This window comes from Mustelus asterias, chromosome 8, assembly GCF_964213995.1.
Source record: "Mustelus asterias chromosome 8, sMusAst1.hap1.1, whole genome shotgun sequence".
NCBI lineage: Eukaryota > Metazoa > Chordata > Chondrichthyes > Carcharhiniformes > Triakidae > Mustelus > Mustelus asterias.
Window position 1 is genome coordinate 14,145,672 of NC_135808.1, and position 25,221 is coordinate 14,170,892.

A 25,221-nucleotide genomic window follows, 5' to 3' on the forward strand; every position below is an offset into this window, starting at 1 on the left:
ATTCACCCCTGCCACGGATTTCCCGGCGACGAGGGGTGTATTCAACGGGAAACCCCATTGAGGACAGTGGGACAATAAGATCGCACCACGGTGTGCGCTGCCCCCTGCTGCTGTGAAACACACCATGGAGTGGGAGAAAAATCCCACTCAACATCTTAGAAAGGAGGAAAGGCATTGTCAGGGAATGGGAGCAAGGCTGAGATCAGTTTTGATGAAGAAGACCCTTCGCCCATTCAGGCTGGTGCTGCCACAATACAAACCCCATCACCTTCCATCTGTGTTTCCAATGATTCAATATCCTGCCTCTATTCACCCTCCTGCCATCCTTCGATTGTTCAGCGTCTCTCTGAGTATTTCCTCTGATTCAGAAATTCCTCTGGTTTTCTTAGAATCGTAGAATCCCTACAGTACAGAAAGAGGCCATTCGGCCCATCGAGTCTGCACCGACCACAATCCCACCCAGGTCCTACCCCCATATCCCTACATATTTACTCACGAATCCCTCTAACCTATGCATCCCAGGCCACTAAGGGCAATTTTAGCATGGCCAATCAACCTAACCTGCACATCTTTGGACTGTGGGAGGAAACCGGAGCACCCGGAGGAAACCCACGCAGACACAAGGAGAATGTGCAAACTCCACACAGACAGTGACCCAAGCCGGGAATCGAACCCAGGTCCCTGGAGCTGTGAAGTAGCATTGCTAACCACTGTGCTACCGTGCCGCCCACTTCACGGGCTAAATATTTTTGGTGATTTATGGAAATGGATTAATTTCCTCCAAGCCCTTCCTGTATACGCTCAGTGTTGCAAACCAAATTAGAAACACTACATCTAAAAGACATTTGTTTTTATGCAAATTTGGATGGAAAAAATGAGTAATGCAGGGCTGAGACATAGCCGAGATCACCAGATAAGTTAGGTTTATTTGATCTTCTATCCCCAGCTTTCCTATTCAAGGGTTGCGGTCTTGTGAAGGCTCTGCTATCCAGGATAGATCAAGGATTATACTGGAAATACATTAGGTACTTTGGCAATCAATTTATGGCTACATGAAGCACATCGATTTCATATCTGCGATGAGATTCTTTGTTTTTCTGACTTCACAGACCCAATAGCTGGGTAGAATTGATGTATTCACCCACCCACTTTCCATCTGCAACATTCACTGTTTGACAGGAAGCATATACAAAAGGGAGGAAATTCACAGGAGACCTCACTCATATCCGTATCTCCTGTAATTTAGCTGTATTCCTCTTACTAAAACAGCAAGTGAAAGAGACAGCAAGGTGCTTTCCAAATTTTCCACCAAGACACAAAACTGGTATTGTGAAGAAATGAGTAGAGATAAGGAGAGCTTTCTCAGGACGGAGAACAGTAATTAGTGGAGTGCCACAGGGATCGGTGCTGGGGCCACAGCTCCTCACAATATATACTAATGACTTGGAGGAAGGAACAGAGTATACTGTGGCCAAATATGTGGATGATACAAAGATGGGAGGGAAGGCAGATTCTGAGAAGAATATAAATAACAGCGAGATATTGACAGGTTAAGTGATTGGCATAAAATTGGCAAATGGAATTCAATGTGGGAAAATATGACATCGTTCGTTTTGGAAGAAAGACTGAGAAGGTGGATTATTATTTAAATGGAGAGAGATTTGAAGAAAGCTGTAGCTGTTCATGAAACTGGGAATTCTTGTTCATAAAACTCAGAAAGCTGGCATATAAGTGCAGAAAGTAATAGGGCAGGCAAATGAATTGCTAGCTTTTATTCCAAGGGAGCCGGAGTATAAATATAAAGAGGTGTTGCTGTAACTGCACAAGATGCTAGTGAGGTCACATTTAGAATACTGTATAGTTTGGTCTCCTTATTTAAGGAAATATATAACATCACTGGAGGCATTCGAGAGCAGGTTTACTCGGATGATCCAGGGTACGGAGTAACTGTCACATGAGGAAAGATTGGACAGGCTAGGCCTGTAATCCTTGGAGTTCAGAAGAATGAGAAATGATAAGGTTGAAACATGTAAGATTCTTCGGGGGTTAGACAGGGTAAGTGTTGGGAGAATGTTTCCATTCATGGGAGAGTGTAGGACCTGGGGGCATAGTCTCAGAATAAGGAGTTACTCATTAAAGATGGATTTGAGGAAGAATTTATTTTCTCAAGTAGTGGCGAATGTTTGGAATTCTTTACCCCAGGAAGCTGTGGAGTCTGAGTCGTTTGGCGCTTTCAAGGCTGAGATCGATTAGGTTTTTAATCAATAGGGCAATTAAGCATTACGGGGAGAAGGCAGGAAAATTGACTTGGTGAGTGTTCGACCAGCCATGAACTTATTAAATGGTGAAGCAGACTCAAAGGGCGGAACGGCCTACTCCTGCTCCTATTCCTTATAGTCTTATACTTTGGGGTTATATCATTGATCCACTGGAGCAAGCTGAGAGGGGTGATTGAAAGCAGCAGTGCTGGCGAGAGATTAATTGGATTAATTGAATTGTTTATTTATTTAATTAGTCAGCTAGTGTGTGTATTTTTTTGGCCTTTACTTTAACAGCAGTTTTTCAAGTTTAAAGTGAAAACTAGAAGTGGGCAGCAAAGGAGTCTGGGAAGGGTTTTTATTTTAACTTTAAAAGTCAGTTACCTGGGAGGTTCCCCCTCATTGATCCACTGGAGCAAGCTGAGAGGGGTGATTGAAAGCAGCAGTGCTGGTGAGAGATTAATTGGATTAATTGAATTGTTTATTTAATTAGTCAGCTAGTGTGTGTATTTTTTTGGCCTTTACTTGAACAGCAGTTTTTCAAGTTTAAAGTGAAAACTAGAAGTGGGCAGCAAAGGAGTCTGGGAAGGGTTTTTTAAGCGCGTGAAGTATAAAAGGTAGGCTGCAGTATACAGCGGGCAGCGTCGGGAGCGGGCAGTGGAGTGTGTGGGAAGCAGAGTGTGAGCTATAAGACTTTGGCTCACAGGGCTTGAGTGTGTGGGAAGCAGAGTGTGAGCTATAAGACTTTGGCTCACAGGGCTTGAGTGTGTGGGAAGCAGAGTGTGAGCTATAAGACTTTGGCTCACAGGGCTTGAGTGTGTGGGAAGCAGAGTGTAAGCTATAAGACTTTGGCTCACAGGGCTTGAGTGTGTGGGAAGCAGAGTGTGAGCTATAAGACTTTGGCTCACAGGGCTTGAGTGTGTGGGAAGCAGAGTGTGAGCTATAAGACTTTGGCTCACAGGGCTTAGGCTGAAAGGGCGAGTAGGGGTGAGTTGAATTCATTTTTGCACTTTCTACCTGGTACTGGCAAGGTATCTAGAGGGGATGGGTGTGCAGGCAGTGCAATGTTCCTCTTGCACTATGTTTGAGGTGAGGGACGACGACAGTGTCCCTACTGATTACACCTGTGGGAAGTGCACCCATCTGCAGCTCCTCCAAAACCGTGTTAGGGAACTGGAGCTGGAGTTGGATGAACTGAGGATCATCAGGGACGCAGAGATGGCCATAGACACAAGCTTTAGGAATACAGTTACTCCGAGGATTGAAAACAGATGGGTGACGGTGAGAGGGGCTGGGAGGAAGCAGTCCGTGCAGGGATCCCCGGTGGTCGTTCCCCTTAGCAACAAGTATTCCGCTTTGGATACGGTTGAGGGGGACGACATACCAGTGGGGAGCCGCAGTGAGAGGATCTCCAGCACTGTGTCCGTCTCTGTGGCTCGGGAGGGAAAGGGGGAGAGCGGGAGGGCGATAGTTATTGGGGACTCGTTAGTTAGAGGGATAGATAGGAGGTTCTGTGGCAGCAAAAGAGACTCACGGATGGCATGTTGCCTACCGGATGCCAAGGTCCGTGATGTCTCAGACCGTGTTTTCCAGATTCTGAAGGGGGAGGGGAAACACTCACAAGTCGTGGTGCACATTGGTACCAATGACATAGGTAAGAGAAGGGACGGGGATTTAAAGCAGGAATTTCTGGAGCTGGGCTGGAAGCTGAGAGCCAAGACGAAACATGTGGTCATCTCTGGTACGTTGCCGGTACCACGTGATAGCGAGTTGAGGAACAGGGAGAGAGTGCAGTTAAATATGTGGTTGCAGGGATGGTGTAGGAGGGAGGGTTTCAGATACGTGGATAATTGGAACACGTTCTGGGGAAGGTGGGACCTGTACAAACAGGACGGGGTGCACCTGAACCAGAGGGGCACCAATATCCTCGGAGGGAAATTTGTTACGGCTCTTCAGGGGGGTTTAAACTAATTTGTCAGGGGAGTGGGAAAGGGAGTTGTAGTCCAGAAGTCAGTGAGGGTGGTGAGGTATTGGGGAAGGTATCAGGGTCAAGGGTGGGTACTGGTAGACAGGAAGGTGGGTTGAAGTGTGTCTACTTCAATGCAAGGAGCATCCGGAACAAGGTAGATGAACTTGGGGCGTGGATTGGTACTTGGGACTACGATGTTGTGGCCATTGCGGAGACGTGGGTAGAACAAGGACAGGAATGGTTGTTGGACGTTCCGGGGTATAGATGTTTCACTAAGTGTAGGGAAGCTGGTAAAAGAGGTGGAGGAGTGGCATTGTTAATCAAGGATAGTTTAACGGCTGCGGAAAGGCACTTCGTGGGGGATCTGCACACTGAGGTAATATGGGCTGAAGTTAGAAATAGGAAAGGAGCGGTCACGTTGCTAGGAGTTTACTATAGGCCCCCAAATAGTAATAGAGATGTGGAGGAAGAAATTGCTAAGCAGATTATGGATATGTGTGGGGGTCACAGGGTAGTTGTCATGGGGGACTTTAACTTTCCAAATATTGATTGGAACCTTTGTAGGTCAAATAGTTTGGATGGGGCAGTTTTTGTGCAGGAGGGTTTCCTGACACAATATGTGGATGGGCCGACTAGAGGTGAGGCCACATTGGATTTGGTACTGGGAAATGAACCGGGCCAAGTGTTAGATTTGGTTGTGGGAGAGCAATTTGGAGATAGTGACCACAATTCGGTGTTTTTTGTTATTGCAATGGAGAGGGATAGGGCCGTACGGCAGGGCAAGGTTTACAATTGGGGGAGGGGTAATTATGATGCGATTAGGCAAGAATTAGGGGGCATAAGTTGGGAACAGAAACTGTCAGAGAAAGGAACGAATGAAAAGTGGAACTTTTTCAAGGAACAAATACTGGATGTCCTTGATAGGTATGTTCCTGTCAGGCAGGGAGGAAATGGCCGAGTGAGGGAACCATGGTTCACAAAAGAGGTGGAATGTCTTGTGAAAAGGAAGAGGGAAGCTTATGTAGGGATGAGGAAACAAGGTTCAGATGGCTCGATTGAGGGTTACAAGTTAGCAAGGAATGAGCTGAAAAAGGGGCTTAGGAGAGCTAGGAGGGGACATGAGAAGTCCTTGGCGGGTCGGATCAAGGAAAACCCCAAGGCTTTTTACTCTTATGTGAGGAATAAAAGAATGACCAGGGTGAGGTTAGGGCCGGTCAAGGACAGTAGTGAGAACTTGTGTATGGAGTCAGTAGAGATAGACGAGGTGATGAATGAATACTTTTCTTCAGTGTTCACCAAGGAGAGGGGCCATGTTTTTGAGGAAGAGAAGGTGTTACAGGCTAATAGGCTGGAGGAAATAGATGTTCGGAGGGAGGATGTCTTGGCAGTTTTGAATAAACTGAAGGTCGATAAGTCCCCTGGGCCTGATGAAATGTATCCTAGGATTCTGTGGGAGGCAAGGGATGAGATTGCAGAGCCTTTGGCGTTGATCTTTGGGTCCTCACTGTCCACGGGGATGGTGCCAGAGGACTGGAGAATGGCGAATGTTGTTCCTCTGTTTAAGAAAGGGAATAGAAATGACCCTGGTAATTATAGACCGGTTAGTCTTACTTCGGTGGTTGGTAAATTGATGGAAAGGGTCCTTAGGGATGGGATTTACGACCATTTAGAAAGATGCGGATTAATCCGAGATAGTCAGCACGGATTCGTGAAGGGCAAGTCGTGCCTCACAAATTTGATAGAATTTTTTGAGGAGGTAACTAAGTGTGTTGATGAAGGTAGGGCAGTTGATGTCATATACATGGATTTTAGTAAGGCGTTTGATAAGGTCCCCCATGGTCGGCTTATGATGAAAGTGAGGAGGTGTGGGATAGAGGGAAAGTTGGCCGATTGGATAGGTAACTGGCTGTCTGACCGAAGACAGAGGGTGGTGGTCGATGGAAAATTTTCGGATTGGAGGCAGGTTGCTAGCGGTGTGCCGCAGGGATCAGTGCTTGGTCCTCTGCTCTTTGTGATTTTTATTAATGACTTAGAGGAGGGGGCTGAAGGGTGGATCAGTAAATTTGCTGATGACACCAAGATTGGTGGAGTAGTGGATGAGGTGGAGGGCTGTTGTAGGCTGCAAAGAGACATAGATAGGATGCAAAGCTGGGCTGAAAAATGGCAAATGGAGTTTAACCCTGATAAATGTGAGGTGATTCATTTTGGTAGGACAAATTTAAATGTGGATTACAGGGTCAAAGGTAGGGTTCTGAAGACTGTGGAGGAACAGAGAGATCTTGGGGTCCATATCCACAGATCTCTAAAGGTTGCCAGTCAAGTGGATAGAGCTGTGAAGAAGGCCTATAGTGTGTTAGCTTTTATTAACAGGGGGTTGGAGTTTAAGAGCCGTGGGGTTATGCTGCAACTGTACAGGACCTTGGTGAGACCACATTTGGAATATTGTGTGCAGTTCTGGTCACCTCACTATAAGAAGGATGTGGAAGCGCTGGAAAGAGTGCAGAGGAGATTTACCAGGATGCTGCCTGGTTTGGAGGGTAGGTCATATGAGGAAAGGTTGAGGGAGCTAGGGCTGTTCTCTCTGGAGCGGAGGAGGCTGAGGGGAGACTTAATAGAGGTGTATAAAATGATGAAGGGGATAGATAGAGTGAACGTTCAAAGACTATTTCCTCGGGTGGATGGAGCTATTACAAGGGGGCATAACTATAGGGTTCGTGGTGGGAGATACAGGACGGATATCAGAGGTAGGTTCTTTACGCAGAGAGTGGTTGGGGTGTGGAATGGACTGCCTGCAGTGATAGTGGAGTCAGACACTTTAGAAACATTTAAGCGGTTATTGGATAGGCACATGGAGCACACCAGGATGATAGGGAGTGGGATAGCTTGATCTTGGTTTCAGATAAAGCTCGGCACAACATCGTGGGCCGAAGGGCCTGTTCTGTGCTGTACTGTTCTATGTTCTATGTTCTATATTTGACTCTGTGCAATATACGCTATGGGAAATCGGCAGCATCTCAATATTAATTTCCATTAACTCTCCACAAAATTGTTTTTTCACGGGAGCAGAAATTTGAAAATCTACCCAAGCTGTGCACGCGGCATCCCAATGCTTAAAACAGCAGAGACAAAGTCCTCATTTGACCTCCAGTTCTAAATCTCACAGCCAGGTGTCCAGTCTTGTGAATGAAGGAGAAATGGGACAGTAAAAACAAAACAGAAAAATCTATGGGTTTAGGGGCGGAGACAGTGGTATGAATTTGATAATACTTTAAAGAGCTGGCATCAACGGATTCCGAGTAAGGTGAGGCGTTAAGAAGAGTGATACAATGGGCTATTTTTTACTCAGAAATGGAAAGAGAGCAATGTAGCTGGGTTGATGGTGGGAAAACCAGGAGAATATAGTGTTATATTAACACATTTTTCTGTTCCTGTAATTAGTTGTATTCCTCTTAGTAAACAGCAAGTGAAAGAGACAGCAGGGTGCTTTACAAACTTGCCACCGAGGCATAAAACTGGTGTTGTGAAGCAGTGAGTAGCAATAAGGAGGTGTTTCTCAGATTGGAGAACAGTCACCAATGGAGTGCCATGGGTCTGTGCTGGGACCCCAGGCCTTCACTATATAATGATCTGGAGGAAAGAACAGAGAATATTGTGGCCAAACGTGTGAATGATACAAAAGTGGGAGGGAAGACAGATTCCTATTCCTGATCAAAGCTAGGCATATTTATAGGCTGGGCTGGCTATTGAGCAAACAAATTCAGTACCAGGTGGCAGCCAGGGAGCCAAGATTTTCAAGGAGATGGATCTGAGAGCGTGGGATGGGGAGGGGAACTTGGAGATAGACGGAGGAGGTCGGTATTAGAGATGAGGCCTTGGGGAGTGTGGCAGGGGCACAGCTGAAGGCCGGAGGAATTGAAACATGGGGAACATGTTGGAGATCATTAGCGGTGAATGGTGAGAGAATTCCTTTGGGATCAGAATCCAGGTTTGTGGAGTGATGGTGTGTGTGGAAGGGGGTGCAATCAGAGGTGGAATAAGATTTGAGATTGAAAGCCTCCAGCATGAAATTAGAGACTTCACGGAGAGACCAGAGCTCTTGTGAGGTAGCTCGGGGAAGAATGGAATGGCTAGGGGGAGTGTCCAATTGCTAGGGCTTGGTGAGGTATGGTAAGTAAAAAGGGGACCTTTAGTTGTCAAGACCCGAACAATCTGGATAGCATTTAAAATTGTGGATCAATATAAGGCTACTAACTGCTCTGAATTATTTAAATTGTCAACCACCTTTTGGGAACTAGTTCATTGCTCCACTCTTGTTCAACCTCCCTTAAAACTGAAAGTGAGTTTATGTCGCGATTCAGATTTTTTAACACTTTAAGCTTCTAATCAACCCAAACTAGAGATTGGGGTTCAAATGCCTTCCTGTAATACTTACGAAAGAAAAGAATGGTCATGATTTTGCGGCCATGTCGCGCTTGATGAAGATTGCATTCGAGCGGAGCAGGGCCAGAAGATTGCAGGTCTGGGATTTAGCACATTCAGTTACGGCGTAAAACCTTGTTGGAATCCTCTCACGCACCCCTCCAGGATGCAATCTGGTTGAAGTACATTTAAATAAATCAGTTTAAGGCTGGATTCTCCCTGCTCCCAGATTTTCCAACCCTCGAGTGCAGTGGGAACCAAGTGGTGAGAATCACTACTGGCCTCCACAAATAGAGACTGGGCTTGACTGCCATGCCGGGAGTGGGGGAGGCTCAAAGGCCACTGAAGCCCCTGCGTGGCTGGGCAGTGCCACCTGGCATCCTGGCAGTGCCAAGTGGGCACTGTCAGTGTGCCAGGTGGCACTGCCAAGGGAGTGGGAGCTGAGGGGTGGGCTGGGGCAAGAGGGGATCATGAATGGGAGCCATCATCAGGGGGGTCATGAAGGGGGACCCATTGGGAGGGTCCTAATGCTAGTGATCTTTGTTGGGGGAGGGGATTGGGGAAACATGTCTTCAGTGGGGTTGGAAGGGGTGGGGTCATCAATTATACTATGACATCAGACTAGCATTTAAAAATGGCACACGATGTCTTGTGAAGCCGAGCTTGCCGGTGAGTTTAGGCACCCTCCCCCTCGGAACTGGTAGAAAACTCAATCCTCTCCTAAAAAATGACGGTGTGGGAAAATTGCAATCTGATTCTGTGATACACATAAGATTCTGTCTGTGAATACATCTGTGAAGAAGTCTGTGATATACATAAGATATATATGTAAAATTTCGCCTTTAACGGTGGTGACTTCAATTAGTGTTGACGCTTGCTCCCATTTGTGTAATTGATCTCTCTATTCAATTTGCAAATGCTTGAATGAGTTGACTGTCATTATTACATAATTATGCTGCTCCATTTCTGCTAATAATAGGAATTTGCATTATACAATGAGCGAATTGTCACACACTCTACTAAATTGGTACATTTGTCTGCGATTATCAAGATTTTCACGCTTATCCACCGAAATGCATGTTTTCCTGAATTTCCCCGACTTAACCTGACAATTAGCAAGGTAGCACATCGGGCCAATGAATTGTGATGCAGCAAACTGATCCAAGAAGGCATATACATAACGCTCATCCATTGGGATTAAACGGCAATACAGTTGCTGAATCCTCCGCTCTTAAAATCCTTCAGATCGAACTTGACTAGAACCTGAAAGGTGCTTGTTGCAGATTGAAGTCGTGGAAACGTGTAACGAGTTAATCACTTCTTGTTCCATTCGCAAACTCCCCAAAATGCTGCACACCACCTGCAATGTACAATTCAGGAGTAAGCTTGACCAGCCTCGACCTGGCCTGATAAATATAGTTCCAACAACACTAAACAACCCCAACGCCAACCAATGTAACGCTGACGGCTTGATGTGCAGCCGCAGACCGTCAAACAACAATCGTGAAATGCCCCACCTACCCCGTCAACTAGACAAGCCAAACTCACACCGTTGCGTGACTGTGCACAAGATCCGTCTGCTGAAATTCATCAAAATACGTCCAATAGCAATTTACAAATACAGGAACGCTTTCCTGTGGAAACTGAATTCCTCGACGTCATTCAGTTCCCCCCTAATACCCACGCAGCCGTCCCCGCCCCCCACCAACCCCACCTCCCCACCCCATGCCGCACTTAAAATATATTGCGCAGCCATTAATTTGCCACGCCAAAATCAAAGAACACGCATACAAACAGCAATCTGGGTTTTCGGACAGTGCATGCTCTGGAGGTTTTCATGGAGTGGATGCTCCCTCCACCCATATTGTCTGTATCTTTAAGATCTGGTTGGCTGTAGGGATTCGCATTCCAATCAGTATTCTGTAATGATCTTCACAGATCAGACTGATCAATACGTCTGTGAATTTTAATCACAGACATGTCACGTGAATCACACCACTTTTCTCACCCAAAATGACACTTAGTCATATATTTACATCATTTTAATCCATTATGGCTGGATGGTAACACTGTTGTCTCTAAGAAAGTGCTGGTTTTGAGATTTTCCCCAGAGTACTGAACACAAATCTAGGCTGATATTCCAGTGCAGTACTGGTGGCATGCTTCACTGCCTGAGGTGTAGGCTACAATCTTACCACTGTTCACAGCTGCGGGATTTTCCCATCCCGCCACAGTGAACAGAGATTTGTCTGGCTGCCAAATTCTCCAACCACACTGCAATGGAAGTGTGATATGAACAGCAGGAAAGATTGCATCCGCAGTCTTTCCAATGGGAAAATAGAGTAAGACCCTCCCTGCGCTCTTGGCTACATGTAAAATATGTCAACACTATTTTGAAAAAGGGGGAAGGTTTCCTCGTGTGTTGCTCAATATTTATACTTTAGTTAACATAATTGAAACATGATATTTGGTCATCATCTCTGTTATTTGTAGGAGCTTACTGTATGAAAACTAGCTGTTGTATTTCCTACATTTCAATGGTGACTATATCTTATGAAGTACCCCAATGGCTGTAAAGTGCTTTGGGAGATTGAAAGGCGCTTCATAATTGCAAATTGTTCTTTCATTTTCTCTGTTTACATTTTGCTGTGAGTCAATGATTCAGGTACAAGGATTATGAGTGAAACTCTCCAACTGAAGACTTCTCTAAGTTTAAGAGCCATGGCTTCTAATTAATGCTATATCAGTGCTTGCACAAACTCTGAAATGTATTTCAGTTCAGGAACCACAACAATGGAAGACAGAGTAGAAAGTCAGGTACAAACAAACCAGAACTAAAAACACTCTCATGGCTTGTCCTTCTGTTTCTGTTCCAGGTCTGGGACAGGTGGATGGGAATTCCGTTTTGCACCTGGTGAATGGGACTCTGGGACAGTCTCTAATGTTATCATTACATTTACCATGGGCAGATCCTTCCATAGTTACCTGGGACTTCAGAAATTCATCCACTGGGAGCAAGATTCAAGTATGTATGAAAGTCCAAAACAGCCCAACAGACTGTAACAATGAGCTTGGACAGAGAATCAACTTAAACCTCACAGACTACAGCCTGGAAATACAGACCCTGATGAAAAGTGACCAAGGCTTCTATGAAGTTAATGCAAGATCAGGACAGAAAGTTTACGAAAAAATTATAGAACTGCGAGTTTATGGTAATCTCACTTTAATTATAGGATTACATCTCTGATCTAACAACCTTTATGTACTTAAATGTCATTGAGGACATATTCCTGGATCTGTGCCCAAGTGCCCTGGATCACATGGGTAGAGTGAATATTGTAAAATCAGAAGGCTGGCATACACACTGGTAAAGAAATCTGTATTTATTTAAAACTTAAATGAGAATCACACTGGTTCCTCTACACAAGTGCTCACCAACACACCCATCTTTTGTGTGTTTCTGTCATAACTAGGGAAATATTCTTTTAAATTCTGACTTTTGATGTGCGTGCATGTATATTATAATTAGCTAGAATATCATTTCAAAGCAATTTTTATCTTAACATTTATGGAAAGATGTCAACAAGTGTCATTAACATCTTCTGTGCATGTAAAGGGCAACAGTAAACCTGAGGGAAGGGAGACTGAGACTAGTCGTACTATTGCTTTATATTTTAGTTTAGTTTTAAAGTTTATTTATTAGTGTCACAAGTAGGCTTACATTAACACTGCAATGAAGTTGCTGTGAAAATCCCCTGGTCGCCACACTCAGGCATCTGTTCGGTTACAGAGGGAGAATTTAACATGGCCAATGCACCTAACAAGCACTTATTTAGAACTTGTGGGAGGAAACCAGAGCACCCGGAGGAAATTTGCAGACATGGGGAGAATATGCAGACTCGGCACAGACCGAAGCCGGGAATCGAGCCTGGGTCCTTGGCATTGTGAGGCAGCAGTGCTAACCACTGTCCCACTGTGCTGCCCAGAAAGGATGGACTTCCTGAAGACCTGCTTTTGGGTTATTAAAAATATGAAGAAGATAGACCTCCAACTGGCCAATGGTAAATCCATTCCAAATTTTGGAAATGGGTGCATTGGCATAAAAAAGTCAGGCACCAATTTACATTATGTGAAGGCATTAAAGCTGTGAGAGATCAGAAATATCATAACCAGCATCCAGCCGCCCCTCTGCAAACACTGCAGATGGAGATCATTTAAAAAAAAATATGCTGTTGGAAATGTTCACTTTTTCTAGTTCGGTGCCCATTTTCATGAATGCATACTTTTGCCCTGGCAGAGGTGGAACTGGCAGGTTTCTATGGTGAGAGAACATTAGCTGACCAATCTTACCTTTTTCAAAGAGGGTACCTGCTTCTTGCATGGAATTTCCCATCTTAAAAAAGCATTGCAGAACTGGCATGATAATTTCCTCAACCCCACCCCTCACAAGCACAACTTGAGACTTTCTACTATCCTTCCAGGCATACTTTCCAAATGTAATTTTTCAAATAACTTAAAAAATTGGCATTTTCCAATTTACACATTAAGTGCCACAGTGGGCAAAAAAAGGCAGGTTCTCCACCAGCTACAAAGGCAGAGTTTTGCCCCATATCTTTAGAGCTTATTAAATATTCATCCACGGGAAAAATGCCAGAATGTCTCTAATTCGCCCAGCACACCGTGAGCTCATTGCTAACGTGCCCTGCCTGCCATACTTAAAGTGCAATCGCCTACACCAGGACTGATGCACAGTGAGGAGATAGCCCCAAAATAAAAAAACACAGCTGCCCTCAACTTCACCGACAACTCCTTGGACTGCTTGCTGGAAACAGTAGAGGTGTGCCACAATGTCTTTTACACCCACTCTGGCTGCAGATCCACCAACCTCGCCTCTCCAGTTTGGGAGGCGGTGGATGCCAACTCAACACACAAGAGATTCACCATCCAGTGCAGGGAAAGGATGAATGATCTCATCTGTGCCGCCAGAGTAAGTCCATAGTTGTTATTCTTACCTCACAGACTCACACATTCCCATTGATTCTTTCACATTGCCACTTCAAGGGATATCACTGCCCTCTCAAACAAATACTCTCACATTTCCATAAGGCCTATTTATATTGAGCTCACATCCTCATCCTGCCCATGGCTCCACTCACCAGACATCCTCATATCACCAGCTCACTGGCCCAGGCTTTTAGGTTACTAGTCCAGTAATTAAACACTATGCTATCGGATTCACTTTAACTAAGTTTTTGGTCACCTGTCGTAATGTCTCCTTATGTAAATTAGTGTCAGTTTTTTTCTTTGGTAATACTCCTTTGAAGTCCAATGGGGCATTTTATTATATTAAAGGTGCAATACACGTACAAATCATTATTGCTATGGTGAAGAAACAATGTGAACCTACACAGGTAGGCACCAAGGAGGTATGGCATAGTATAAAACAATGTACACTGATGATACTTTAAATTCATTTTTGGAGTGTGGCCATTGCCACTAAGGTCAATATTTGTTGTCCATCATAGTGATCCTTGAGAAGATGATGGTGGATGTTGTTCCTGACTGCATTCTCTTGTAGTGAGGGTATTCGCACAGTGCTGCTGGGTTGGGGTTCCAAGATTTTTGACTCAGTAATGTACAAGGTCTTTTGAAGCAGGTGAGTTGCTGCTGCATCTGAGTCCTCTGTTTGTCCAAAGCAGCAGCTCCCAGCTATTGATCACAAAGCTCCCAGCTGAGAGTCAGTAGCTTCAATCTCTGCTTTCTATCGGGGGGAAAAAGATGATCAATTGAATTTGTCTTACATAGTTATTGAAAGGCACTAGAAATTAGGCCAACAAAGGATAGCCTTCTCTGACCCACCAAAGTGATCAAACTAATTTCTTTAAATCATGACTGGCAAACACAATCTCTGATGTCCTAACTTCTAAATCTTGTTGTATCATTAAGTCTACTTATGCTTTTCTTTGAATAGAACGTGTATCAAATCTAAGCATACAGATAAAAGATGTCTCCTCTAATGGGATCTGTAATGTTAGCCTGAGCTGCTCAGTGGAAAACAACAGTAATCTGAAATACAGCTGGTGGAGAGGATCAGAGGTGGTCACAACTAGTGGATCACACAGTGTGACTGACAATGGAACGACACTGGAAGTGTCTCTCGATCGACATAAGGCCAAGGCAGTTTATAATTGCATGGTGAAGAACCCGGTTAGTGAGGAGACCGGGAGCATTGACCTCGCAGGACCATGTAACATCACTGAGAAAGGTTGGTGCTATCTTTAATTGACCCCAAGTTTCCAGAAGTAATGAAATGTACATTTTCCCTTCAGTTTTCTGCCCTGCTATTAGCACTCACTCTTGCTGGGAACAGTTTCATGGGTGCAGGCACTGCGCGGGTATTGTGTCTGGGCTGTTGCTTGCATAACAAAGAACAATACAGCACAGGAACAGGCCCTTTGGCCCTCCAAGCCCGCGCCGCTCCCTGGTCCAAACTAGACCATTCTTTTGCATCCCTCCATTCCCACTCTGCTCATGTGGCTATCTAGATCAGTCTTAAATGTTCCCAGTGTGTCCGCCTTCACCACCTTGCCCGGCAGCGCATTCCAGGCCCCCACCACCCTCTGTGTAAAATACGTCCTTCTGATATCCGGTTAAACCTCCCCCCCGCGCCCCCCCTCACCTTGAATCTATGACCCCTCGTGAACGTCACCACCGACCTGGGAAAAAGCTTCCCACCGTTCACCCTATCTATGCCTTTCATAATTTTATACACCTCTATTAGGTCACCCCTCATCCTCCGTCTTTCCAGTGAGAACAACCCCAGTTTACCCAATCTCTCCTCATAACTAAGCCCTTCCATACCAGGCAACATCCTGGTAAACCTCCTCTGCACTCTCTCTAAAGCCTCCACATCCTTCTGGTAGTGTGGCGACCAGAACTGGGCGCAGTATTCCAAATGCGGCCGAACTAACGTTCTATACAACTGCAACATCAGACCCCAACTTTTATACTCTATGCCCTGTCCTATAAAGGCAAGTATGCCATATGCCTTCTTCACTACCTTCTCCACCTGTGACGTCACCTTCAAGGATCTGTGGACTTGCACACCCAGGTCCCTCTGCGTATCTATACCCTTTATGGTTCTGCTATTTATCGTATAGCTCCCCCCTACGTTAGTCCTACCAAAATGCATCACTTCGCAAACTCCATCTGCCATTTCTTTGCCCAAATTTCCAGCCTATCTATATCCTTCTGTAGCCTCTGATAATGTTCCTCACTATCTGCAAGTCCTGCCATTTTCGTGTCGTCCGCAAACTTACTGATCACCCCAGTTACACCTTCTTCCAGATCGTTTATATAAATCACAAACAGCAGAGGTCCCAATACAGAGCCCTGAGGAACACCACGAGTCACAGGCATCCAGCCGGAAAAAGAGCCTTCCACTACCACCCTCTGTCTTCTGTGACCAAGCCAGTTCTCCACCCATCTAGCCACCTCCCCGTTTATCCCATGAGATCCAACCTTTTGCACCAACCTACCATGATGGACTTTGTCAAACGCTTTACTAAAGTCCATATAGACGACATCCACGGCCCTTTCCTCGTCAACCATTCTAGTCACTGCATGGAGGCATTCGGAGTCTTAAGTGTGAATATTATTTGGCTCTTTCCATTTAACTTTGGGAGGTGGATTTACTTAAACTTAATGGTATTGATAAAATGATGGGACGTTATGTAAGGCTGCACTACTGCCATCCCTAACACTCTACTCAATTTGCTGGAAAGAATCGGGACCCTGAGGAGGTCTTGACAAGCAAAGAGGAGCCGTCATTGCCTGGGAAGTTTAAACTTTTGATGGGCTGATTTGAATTGCCTGTAACACCAGGCTACATTCATCTCTTGGACAGCAAATACATTACTTACTCGAGAAGTTATAGACTGTCTAATCTCTAGTGTAACTCAAGTGACTAACAGTAAAACTTAACCCACCCCTGACCCAAGCAACACTCTGACTTGACACAAGTCACCCACCCTCCCAATCCAAGCCCAATGACCCACTCCCATCCCATGATACACCCATTGAGTACATGAGACTTTAAAATACTTATGGAAGTATGATCGATGATGTTGTAAAAAAAGGGATTGTCCTCGGTACTGCTTCTTTTCCCCAGTTTTCTCCTGGATTGCTGCACCAGGGTTTTATTGTTTTAGCTGGACTTGGAAATCCTGACTGAAAGTGGGCACTAAATGTGCAATGATCTCAATCGGCAGCAGCAATGTGCACAGTATCACTGCTGATTGGAAGATCTGGCCCATACATTTGGCTTGATATCTCCAACAAAAGTATAATTGAGTTGCATAGACAAGCAAGATGCCAGGATGGTGGGCTGAGTTAAGGATGAGGAAACAAGTGGCAGTTTTCTCACTTCACACCACTTTCTAGTGACATCCTGCTGGAAAACGTACATCTGTATAAAAATTGGGTAATCGCCAAAGGAGGCAGAGCTTGCTGATAGTGGCAGGATTGCGAGTGCAATTTTAACCTAATCCACCCTTGGGAAACAAATGAGATCAATGTTACTTTCCATTACTGTCATTAGGTATGGTGAAAACCCAGAGATTAACTCAATGCCATGAGTCACGAATGTGATGGTTTAGGGTATGACTACCCCTCACTGTCTAGATGGCTTTGGTATCAAAATGTGGTTGACAGCCATTCGATTATATATCTGCAAGAGTTAGTGCAATTAAAATTAAAAATCTTTCACAGAATGTTGGGGGGAGGGGGGGGGGTGGAATTAGTTAGCTGTCTAGCACAATGTTTATTGCCCATTCCTAATTGCCCTTGGTGATTCTGAACTGCCTTCTTGAACGACTGCAGTCCATAAGGTGTTAGGTAAATCCTTAACACAACGTAGGGAGGGAGTTTACCAATTTTAAGTCAGTGACATGTTGAAGTCAGGTTGGCATGTGGCTTGGGGGAGGCATGGCCCAGCAAAGCTGCAGGTGATGGAGTTCCCATACATATGCTGCCCTTATCCTTCTATGAGATACAGATTGCGAGTTTGAAAAGTCTGTTTGAAGAACCTTGAAGTTGTTGCAGTGCATTTTGTATATAGTGCATGCTGCTGCCACCATGCGTCAGTGTGGAGGGATGTGAATGCTGAGGTGGTGAATGGGTTGCCTTTTCCTGGATGGCGTTGAGCTTCTTAGAATCATAAAATTAGACAGTGTAGACGAGGCCCTTCAGTCTATCCAGTCTGCACTGACATGTGAGAAACACCTGACCTCTCACCTAATTCCATTTACCAGCACTTGGCCGAGTGTTGTTGGAACTGAACTCATCCAAGCAAGTGAAAAATATTCCATCACATTCCTGACAAGTGTCCTGCATGTGGTGGACACCTTTTAGGATGAGTTACTTGCTGCAGAATTCCCAGCCTCCGACCTGCTCTTGTAGCCACAAGATTCATATGGCAAATCCAGGTCTGTTTCTGGTTGATGGTAACCCCATTTCCACTCCGATGGTGGGGGAATTCAGCGATAATACTGGCATTGAATTTCAAAGGGTGATGGTTAAATTCTTGCTTGCTGGCACTTGGACGGCACATTTTACTTATCACTTATCAGGTCAAGCCTTCGGAAGATTGGAGTTATTCTTCAGCCAAACTCAATAAGCTAGAAATGGAAATTTATCACAAAAGGCCACAAGAAGGCTGCCTTACCAAACAAGTTATCACCATACTGCACTCATCTAACTCCCTATAGTTCCTGTTTTAAAATTAGTGGCTTTATCTTTGCCCCGGTCAGAATGCAAGAGTTGAGTCAGAAATAACTGTAACTGGTCTATTGTCACGTGCTTCAGCCTTCAGATTTGGGATTTTTTCTTCCCAAATTGCACTAAATTACTTATGAAATTGATTGCAAGAAAACTTTACAAAGTTAGAAGTAAAACACTGATTCAGGACCAGAAAACTTTGGGTTTAATTAGAAAAATCAGAGTGTTGAAAAGCAAGCAGAGGACGAGAGGTTAATTGAATCACTGAATAGAAATCAATATCCATTGCAATTATCAATGATCCCTTATTAATTACTATTTTGTCTTAAAGACGCTTGCTTTTAGGATTAATCTTGGATTTTGAAATTAAGGCAAAGAGGTCATTCATTATCAGGCAACAGGCAGCAAGTGGTTAGGATTGAACTGCATTGAGAGTACATTGGAAGCAGATTCAATTGTGGCTTTTGAAAGGGCATTGGATGATTATCTGAAGATAAAAAAATTCAGGACTATGAAAAAAAGGGGTGGGGAATGGGATCAGCTGGGTTGCGCTTGCAGAGAATCAGCATGGATATGCTGGGTCGATTGTCTCCCGTGGTGTAACCATTCCATAATCAGGTTTAACAATAAAACTGGACGATAATGTGAGCCAATTGTGCTGAAAATTTCAAACCCTGACCTGGACCTTGATGCTTCTTCAGCTATTCTCATTCCCCAAATTTTTTTGAAGTATGTTTATTTAAATCCCTGTGTGTCAATAAAGGAACAGAGTCACAGTGAAAATATTCTCCACTTTTCAGATCACAAGTTACAAAACAAAACTCAGCTCCACATTGGCATAGCAGTTGCTGTGATTACCATATCGATTGTCATCCTGATTGCCACACTCTTTGTGTGGAGAAAGAAACACTCGAAGCCCAATGAAGGCAGGTACTCTTGATTGTTCATCTTCCTCGGTCATAATTTCAGCGTCTAATAACTGCTAAGTTGGGAACACAAGGTGTAATTTAATGACTCTCCCCACCCCCAACCCACTCAGGACAACTTTGAAGCCTGGGATGTAGGGGATTTAATTGGGCAGTTGAAGATCCTACTGCCTTCCTGCCTTTGCCTCCATTACCTCTGAGGCAGAAGGTTGTGGATGGCCTTTCTGTTATACTGTAACTGAGGCCCTTAAGTGGGCAATTAATGCCCACTTTAACACCACCATCAGTATTCACTCAATGGCAGTGGCGGTTGGGGTCTTGCCGTAATGAGATGCCGGAAAGCAAACCTTGCCTTCGAGTTCCCAGAGTCACTGCCTGATTGAGGGATACAGCACTGAGAAGTATGCAGTGGGAGTGGTAAGGGGGAGTGTTGCACAGAAAGCCACCCATCTTGCCTTTGCTGCTGAACCACGTCCTCTGTGAACGGAGGAACAGGAATGAGCCATTCAGCCCCTCAAACCCATTCCACCATTCAATACACCTGCCTTTGGCCCATATCACAAATACTTTTTCTTAACAAAAATTGTCTATCTCGGATTTAAAATTAACAACCGATCTAGTATCAACTGTCATTTCTTGGAGAGTTTCAAACCTCTATCACCCTTTGTGTGTAGAACTACTTCCGAATCTCTCCTGAATGATCTAGCCTAATTTTTAGACTATATGTCCCCGAATCTCCAACCAATGGAAATAGTTTATTTTTACCTACCCTGTCTTTTCCTATTAATATCTTAAAAACTGATCAAATCAGCCCTCAAACCTCTAAAAATTAGAGAAAACAACAGGACCATACAAAAGTTACAACACAGAAGGATACCATTCAGCCATCTTGTCCATGCCAGCCCAAAGACACCCAAGTGCCCTTTCTAATCCCACCATCCTGCCCATGGCCCTATATCTTACAGTACATAAGGCCTAATTTGTATAATCTCTCCTCAGAACTTAACCCCTGAAGTTCAGATATCATTCTTGTAAAACTGCATTGTACTCCCTCCAAAGCCAATATATCCTTCCTAAAGTGTGGTATCTAGATCTGCTCACAGAACTCCAAGTGGGGTCTAACCAGGATTTTGAGGCCCACCTTGCAACCCCATCCATGCCCTTACCTGTGACCTGGCTTCTTCAGCAACCTTGAGCCTCTGTGGGGTACATTTCTGATAACTTTCATCACTCAATCAGACACTGCCTAAAATGCACAGTGGCTGGCCTCTGATTGGCTGGTAGTCTCTGGGAACAAGACATCCATTCCCAGGATCCATGATCCCAGAATGGGCTGACTGCAACTGGATCAAAGCATTCATTCATAATTGGATCTCTGGTTTTAATTACCACCTGATTCTTTTTGACTATTGGTGAGGTATTGCTGGAGTGTATCACAGAATTGTTGTGGTGCAGAAGGAGGCTATTAGGCTAACTGTTCCTGCACGACCTCTCCAAATGAGCATGACGACTGATGCCATTCTCCTGCCTTTTCCTTGTACCCTTGCACATTGTTTCTATTCAAATAATTATCTAATGTCCTCTTGAATGTGTTGATTGAACCTGCCTCCACCACACTTCCAAACAGAGTATTCCAGACTCGAATGATTCATTGTGTGAAAAGGTTTCTTCTCGTATCATATTTTCATCTTTTGCGAATTACTTTAAATCTGTGCCTTCCCGTTTATGATCCTTTTACGAGCAGGAATAGTTTCTCCCTTTCTACTCTGTCCAGCCCCCTTATAATTTTGAACAGTTCTAGCAAATCTCCTGCTATGTGATAGCACGATCTCTTGCATTGTATGAGGAAGAGGGGGAAACTGAACAAGTATAAAACCTGGTAGCCGGTAACCAAAAATGGCAGGAAAGTTAGCACCATGGATGTGTTTGATCAATAATGAGAGACTTGGAACTCGTATGAAGAAAAATTCCAATATTATTTCCAAGCAAATCAAGTATCAGATGACCTGAACATTTCTCAGTTTGGTAGGACTGAGAACTTTTACATCACTACAAAATCTCATCCATCCAGCAGAGCCAGGAGTCAAAAACTACAAGAATTGACAAAAGTTTTACAAGGGCATTCCTTGCCAAAACCACTCATTAATGCAGAAAAATTCAGGTTGCATCACTGAAACGAGGCGGAAGGTGAAAGCATTTGACAGTTCGTGGAGTCCTTACAAAGCCTAGCTTAAACGTTGCAAACTTGGTGCGACGCTTGATGATACCCTCATGATAGAATACCTACAGTGCCCATTGAGCCTTCACCGACAACAATCCCACCTAGGCCCTATTCTTGTAACCCCATGTATTTACCCTGCTAATCCCCCTGACATTAAGGGGCAACTTAGCATGGCCGAGCAACCTAACATGCACATCTTTGGAATGTGGGAGGAAACCAGAGCACCCGGAGGAAACCCCCACAAACAGGGAAAATGTGCAACTCCACACAGTCAACCAAGGCTGGAATTGAACCTGGATCCCTGGTGCTTTGAGGCAGCAGAGCAGTGCTAACCACCATGCCATTGCTATGTGGAATCTGGAATGAAGCTATTCAAAGAAAGCTACTCACCGACAGAACACTGACTTTTAAATCAGCAGTAGACATTGCAGTGTTTATGGGGCTGTCTGCTAAAGAGACTTCACAGCTCAGAGTTGGGAAAAAGATCCACAAAATGGAGACGACTAGAAATAAATCTGCAAAATTACAAGCAAGTAACCAATGTGCACAAGTTGGAAACTTATTAGGGGAATGCTGGGAGTAGGGAAAACAAGTGCAAGAATTGTGCAAAAAGGACCATATTGTCAAAGCATGCTGAACACAGCAAAATCCTCTATACCACAAATGTATATGAAAAAGAATAAATTGAGGTATGCAAGAATCAATAAGATGACAGGGAAAAATGCAGACACCTTAGATGAAGACACCTTAAGCATGGATTCATGAGGGGAAAGTCGTGCTTGACGAACATGTTGGATTTTTATGAAGATGTGACTAGGGCGGTTGATGGAGGAGAACCGGTGGATGCGGTGTTTTTGGATTTCCAAAAGGCGTTTGATAAGGTGCCCCATAAAAGGCTGCTGAAGAAGATTAGGGCACATGGAGTTGGGGGTAGTGTGTTAAAGTGGATTGGGGACTGGCTATCCGACAGGAAGCAAAGAGTCGGAATAAATGGGTGTTTTTCCGGTTGGAGGAAGGTAACTAGTGGCGTGCCGCAGGGATCGGTACTTGGGCCGCAACTGTTTACCATTTATATAGATGATCTGGAGGAGGGGACGGAGTGTAGGGTAACGAAGTTTGCAGACGACACAAAGATAAGTGGAAAAGTGAATCGTGTGGAGGACGGAGAAGATCTGCAGAGAGATTTGGACAGGCTGAGTGAGTGGGCGAGGATATGGCAAATGGAGTATAACGTTGAGAAATGCGAGGTTATACACTTTGGAGGAAATAATAACAAATGGGATTACTATCTCAATGGAAACAAATTAAAACATGCTACCGTGCAAAGGGACCTGGGGGTCCTTGTGCATGAGACGCAAAAGCCCAGTCTGCAGGTACAACAGGTGATCAAGAAGGCAAATGGGATGTTGGCCTATATTTCGAGGGGGATAGAATATAAAAGCAGGGATGTCTTGATGCACCTGTACAGGGCATTGGTGAGGCCGCAGCTGGAATACTGTGTGCAGTATTGGTCCCCTTATATGAGGAAGGATATATTGGCATTGGAGGGAGTGCAGAGAAGGTTCACCAGGTTGATACCGGAGATGAGGGGTTTGGATTATGAGGAGAGGCTGAGGAGATTGGGTTTGTACTCGTTGGAGTTTAGAAGGATGAGGGGGGATCTTATGGAGACTTATAAGATAATGCGGGGGCTGGATAGGGTGGAGGCGGAGAGATTCTTTCCACTTAGTAAGGAAGTTAAAACTAGAGGACACAGCCTCAAAATAAAGGGGGGTCGGTTTAAGACAGAGTTGAGGAGGAACTTCTTCTCCCAGAGGGTGGTGAATCTCTGGAATTCTCTGCCCACTGAGGTGGTGGAGGCTACCTCGCTGAATATGTTTAAAGCGCGGATGGATGGATTCCTGATCGGTAAGGGAATTAAGGGTTATGGGGATCAGGCGGGTAAGTGGTACTGATCCACGTCAGATCAGCCATGATCTTATTGAATGGCGGGGCAGACTCGAGGGGCTAGATGGCCTACTCCTGCTCCTATTTCTTATGTTCTTATGTTCTTATTAAGATAATGTGCCAAGACAAATTTAAGAGTTGACGCTAGGGTCTTGTCAATGCCGACTGACAACATTTTTGGGTATTCCCAATGTTGGGTAAACTAGTCAAAATGGAAGTGGATACTGAAGCTGCAGTATCACTGATAGCTGAGAGTGTATAGTAAGTTAAAGCATTTGCTATTTAAAGTATCAAATGTTATCCGAAAGACATATATGTTATATACACATACATGTACACAGAAAAGGTCACACTAGTAAAAGGATACATTAGCATAAAAATCGAACTGAATGTACAAACGGCAGAGTCCACATTGTCCATGGGAACTTTTCTGCTTTATTCTGGGATCTGTAAATCAACTGGTCGATAGTAAGACTGACCTACAGCAACTTCTAGAAAAGTACAAAATTATGTTTGAAAACTCACTGGAGTCAACGACAGGAGTTGAATTCCAACTCAAAATTGAGCCAAACAGTATGCCAAAACATCTCAAAGTCAAAACGGTACCATACGCCATCAGACCAAAGTTGAAGATAAACTAAAAAAACTATTCGAAACAGGAGTCATTGAGCCAGTTACTACAAGTGATTGAGCCTGTACTAAAACCTGATGGCTCAGTAAGGATTTGTGGCGATTTCAAGACAACGATTAACATGGTTTTGTGTGCTGATCAATATCCACTACCGCTGATTAATGTCTTATTCACGAGACTATCTGAAGTCTCGAAATTCAGTAAAAAGAGATCTACCAACAGCTTACTGACAAATGAATGTGACCGGTATTCACTATTGACACAAAAACGTCTGTTTCAATAATGGAGACTGTCATTTGGGATAACATCTGCACCTGCTCTATTCCAGAGGAAGAAGTCTCACAACACCAGGTTAAAGTCCAACAGGTTTATTTGGTAGCAAATACCATAAGCTTTCGGAGCACTGCTCCTTCGTCAGATGGAGTGGATATCTGCTCTCAAACAGTGCACAGACACAGAAATCAAGTTACAGAATACAGAATTACAGAATTAGTATTCTGTAACTTGATTTCTGTGTCTGTGCACTGTTTGAGAGCAGATATCCACTCCATCTGACGAAGGAGCAGTGCTCCGAAAGCTTATGGTATTTGCTACCAAATAAACCTGTTGGACTTTAACCTGGTGTTGTGAGACTTCTTACTGTGCTTACCCCAGTCCAACGCCGGCATCTCCACATCACAACTATTCCAGAGGTCCATGGATCAAATTCTGAGTGGGCTAAATGGTATGCAGTGTTGTCTAGATGATATCCTCATCACATGTTCAACAAGAGCACATGAAGAAATTGGAAGCCACATTGCAACGTCTGCAAAGCGGCACGGTAGCACAGTGGTTAGCACTGCTGCTTCACAGCTCCAGGGTCCCGGGTTCGATTCCCGGCTCGGGTCACTGTCTGTGTGGAGTTTGCACATTCTCCTCGTGTCTGCGTGGGTTTCCTCCGGGTGCTCCGGTTTCCTCCCACAGTCCAAAGATGTGCGGGTTAGGTTGATTGGCCAGGTTAAAAAAAATTGCCCCTTAGAGTCCTGGGATGCGTAGGTTAGAGGGATTAGCGGGTAAAATATGTGGGGGTAGGG

At 44.5% G+C, this 25,221-nt stretch overlaps 2 protein-coding genes across 14 annotated transcripts in view; one reads left to right on the forward strand and one right to left on the reverse strand.

Moving 5' to 3' along the window:
- Nucleotides 1-25,221, forward strand: part of LOC144496871 (SLAM family member 9-like) — a 74,925-nt gene that overhangs the window by 14,881 nt on the left and 34,823 nt on the right. For 3 of the 8 annotated variants that reach the window (XR_013498461.1, XM_078217446.1, XM_078217443.1), the window contains exons 2-4: nt 11,523-11,858; nt 14,618-14,911; nt 19,224-19,353. Coding sequence is in view for 7 of the 8 variants with exons in the window: in XM_078217446.1 (XP_078073572.1) it covers nt 11,523-11,858; nt 14,618-14,911; nt 19,224-19,353 (760 nt within the window). In the remaining variant the exon portion in view is untranslated. The remainder of the gene's footprint in view (nt 1-11,522; nt 11,859-14,617; nt 14,912-19,223; nt 19,354-25,221) is intronic. The other 5 variants (XM_078217444.1, XM_078217447.1, XM_078217441.1 and 2 more) reach the window with 2 other exon arrangements.
- The window catches only part of LOC144496870 (RNA-binding protein 4B-like), a 157,664-nt gene that overhangs the window by 11,418 nt on the left and 121,025 nt on the right, over nt 1-25,221 (reverse strand). For 3 of the 6 annotated variants that reach the window (XR_013498456.1, XR_013498455.1, XR_013498457.1), the window contains one exon: nt 13,953-14,407. The exons of 2 other annotated variants lie outside the window; for them this stretch is intronic. The gene's annotated coding sequence lies outside the window, so the exon portion shown is untranslated. Of the gene's footprint in view, nt 1-11,857; nt 14,408-25,221 lie in introns of those variants that run through there. One more of the 6 variants, XR_013498458.1, reaches the window with a different exon arrangement.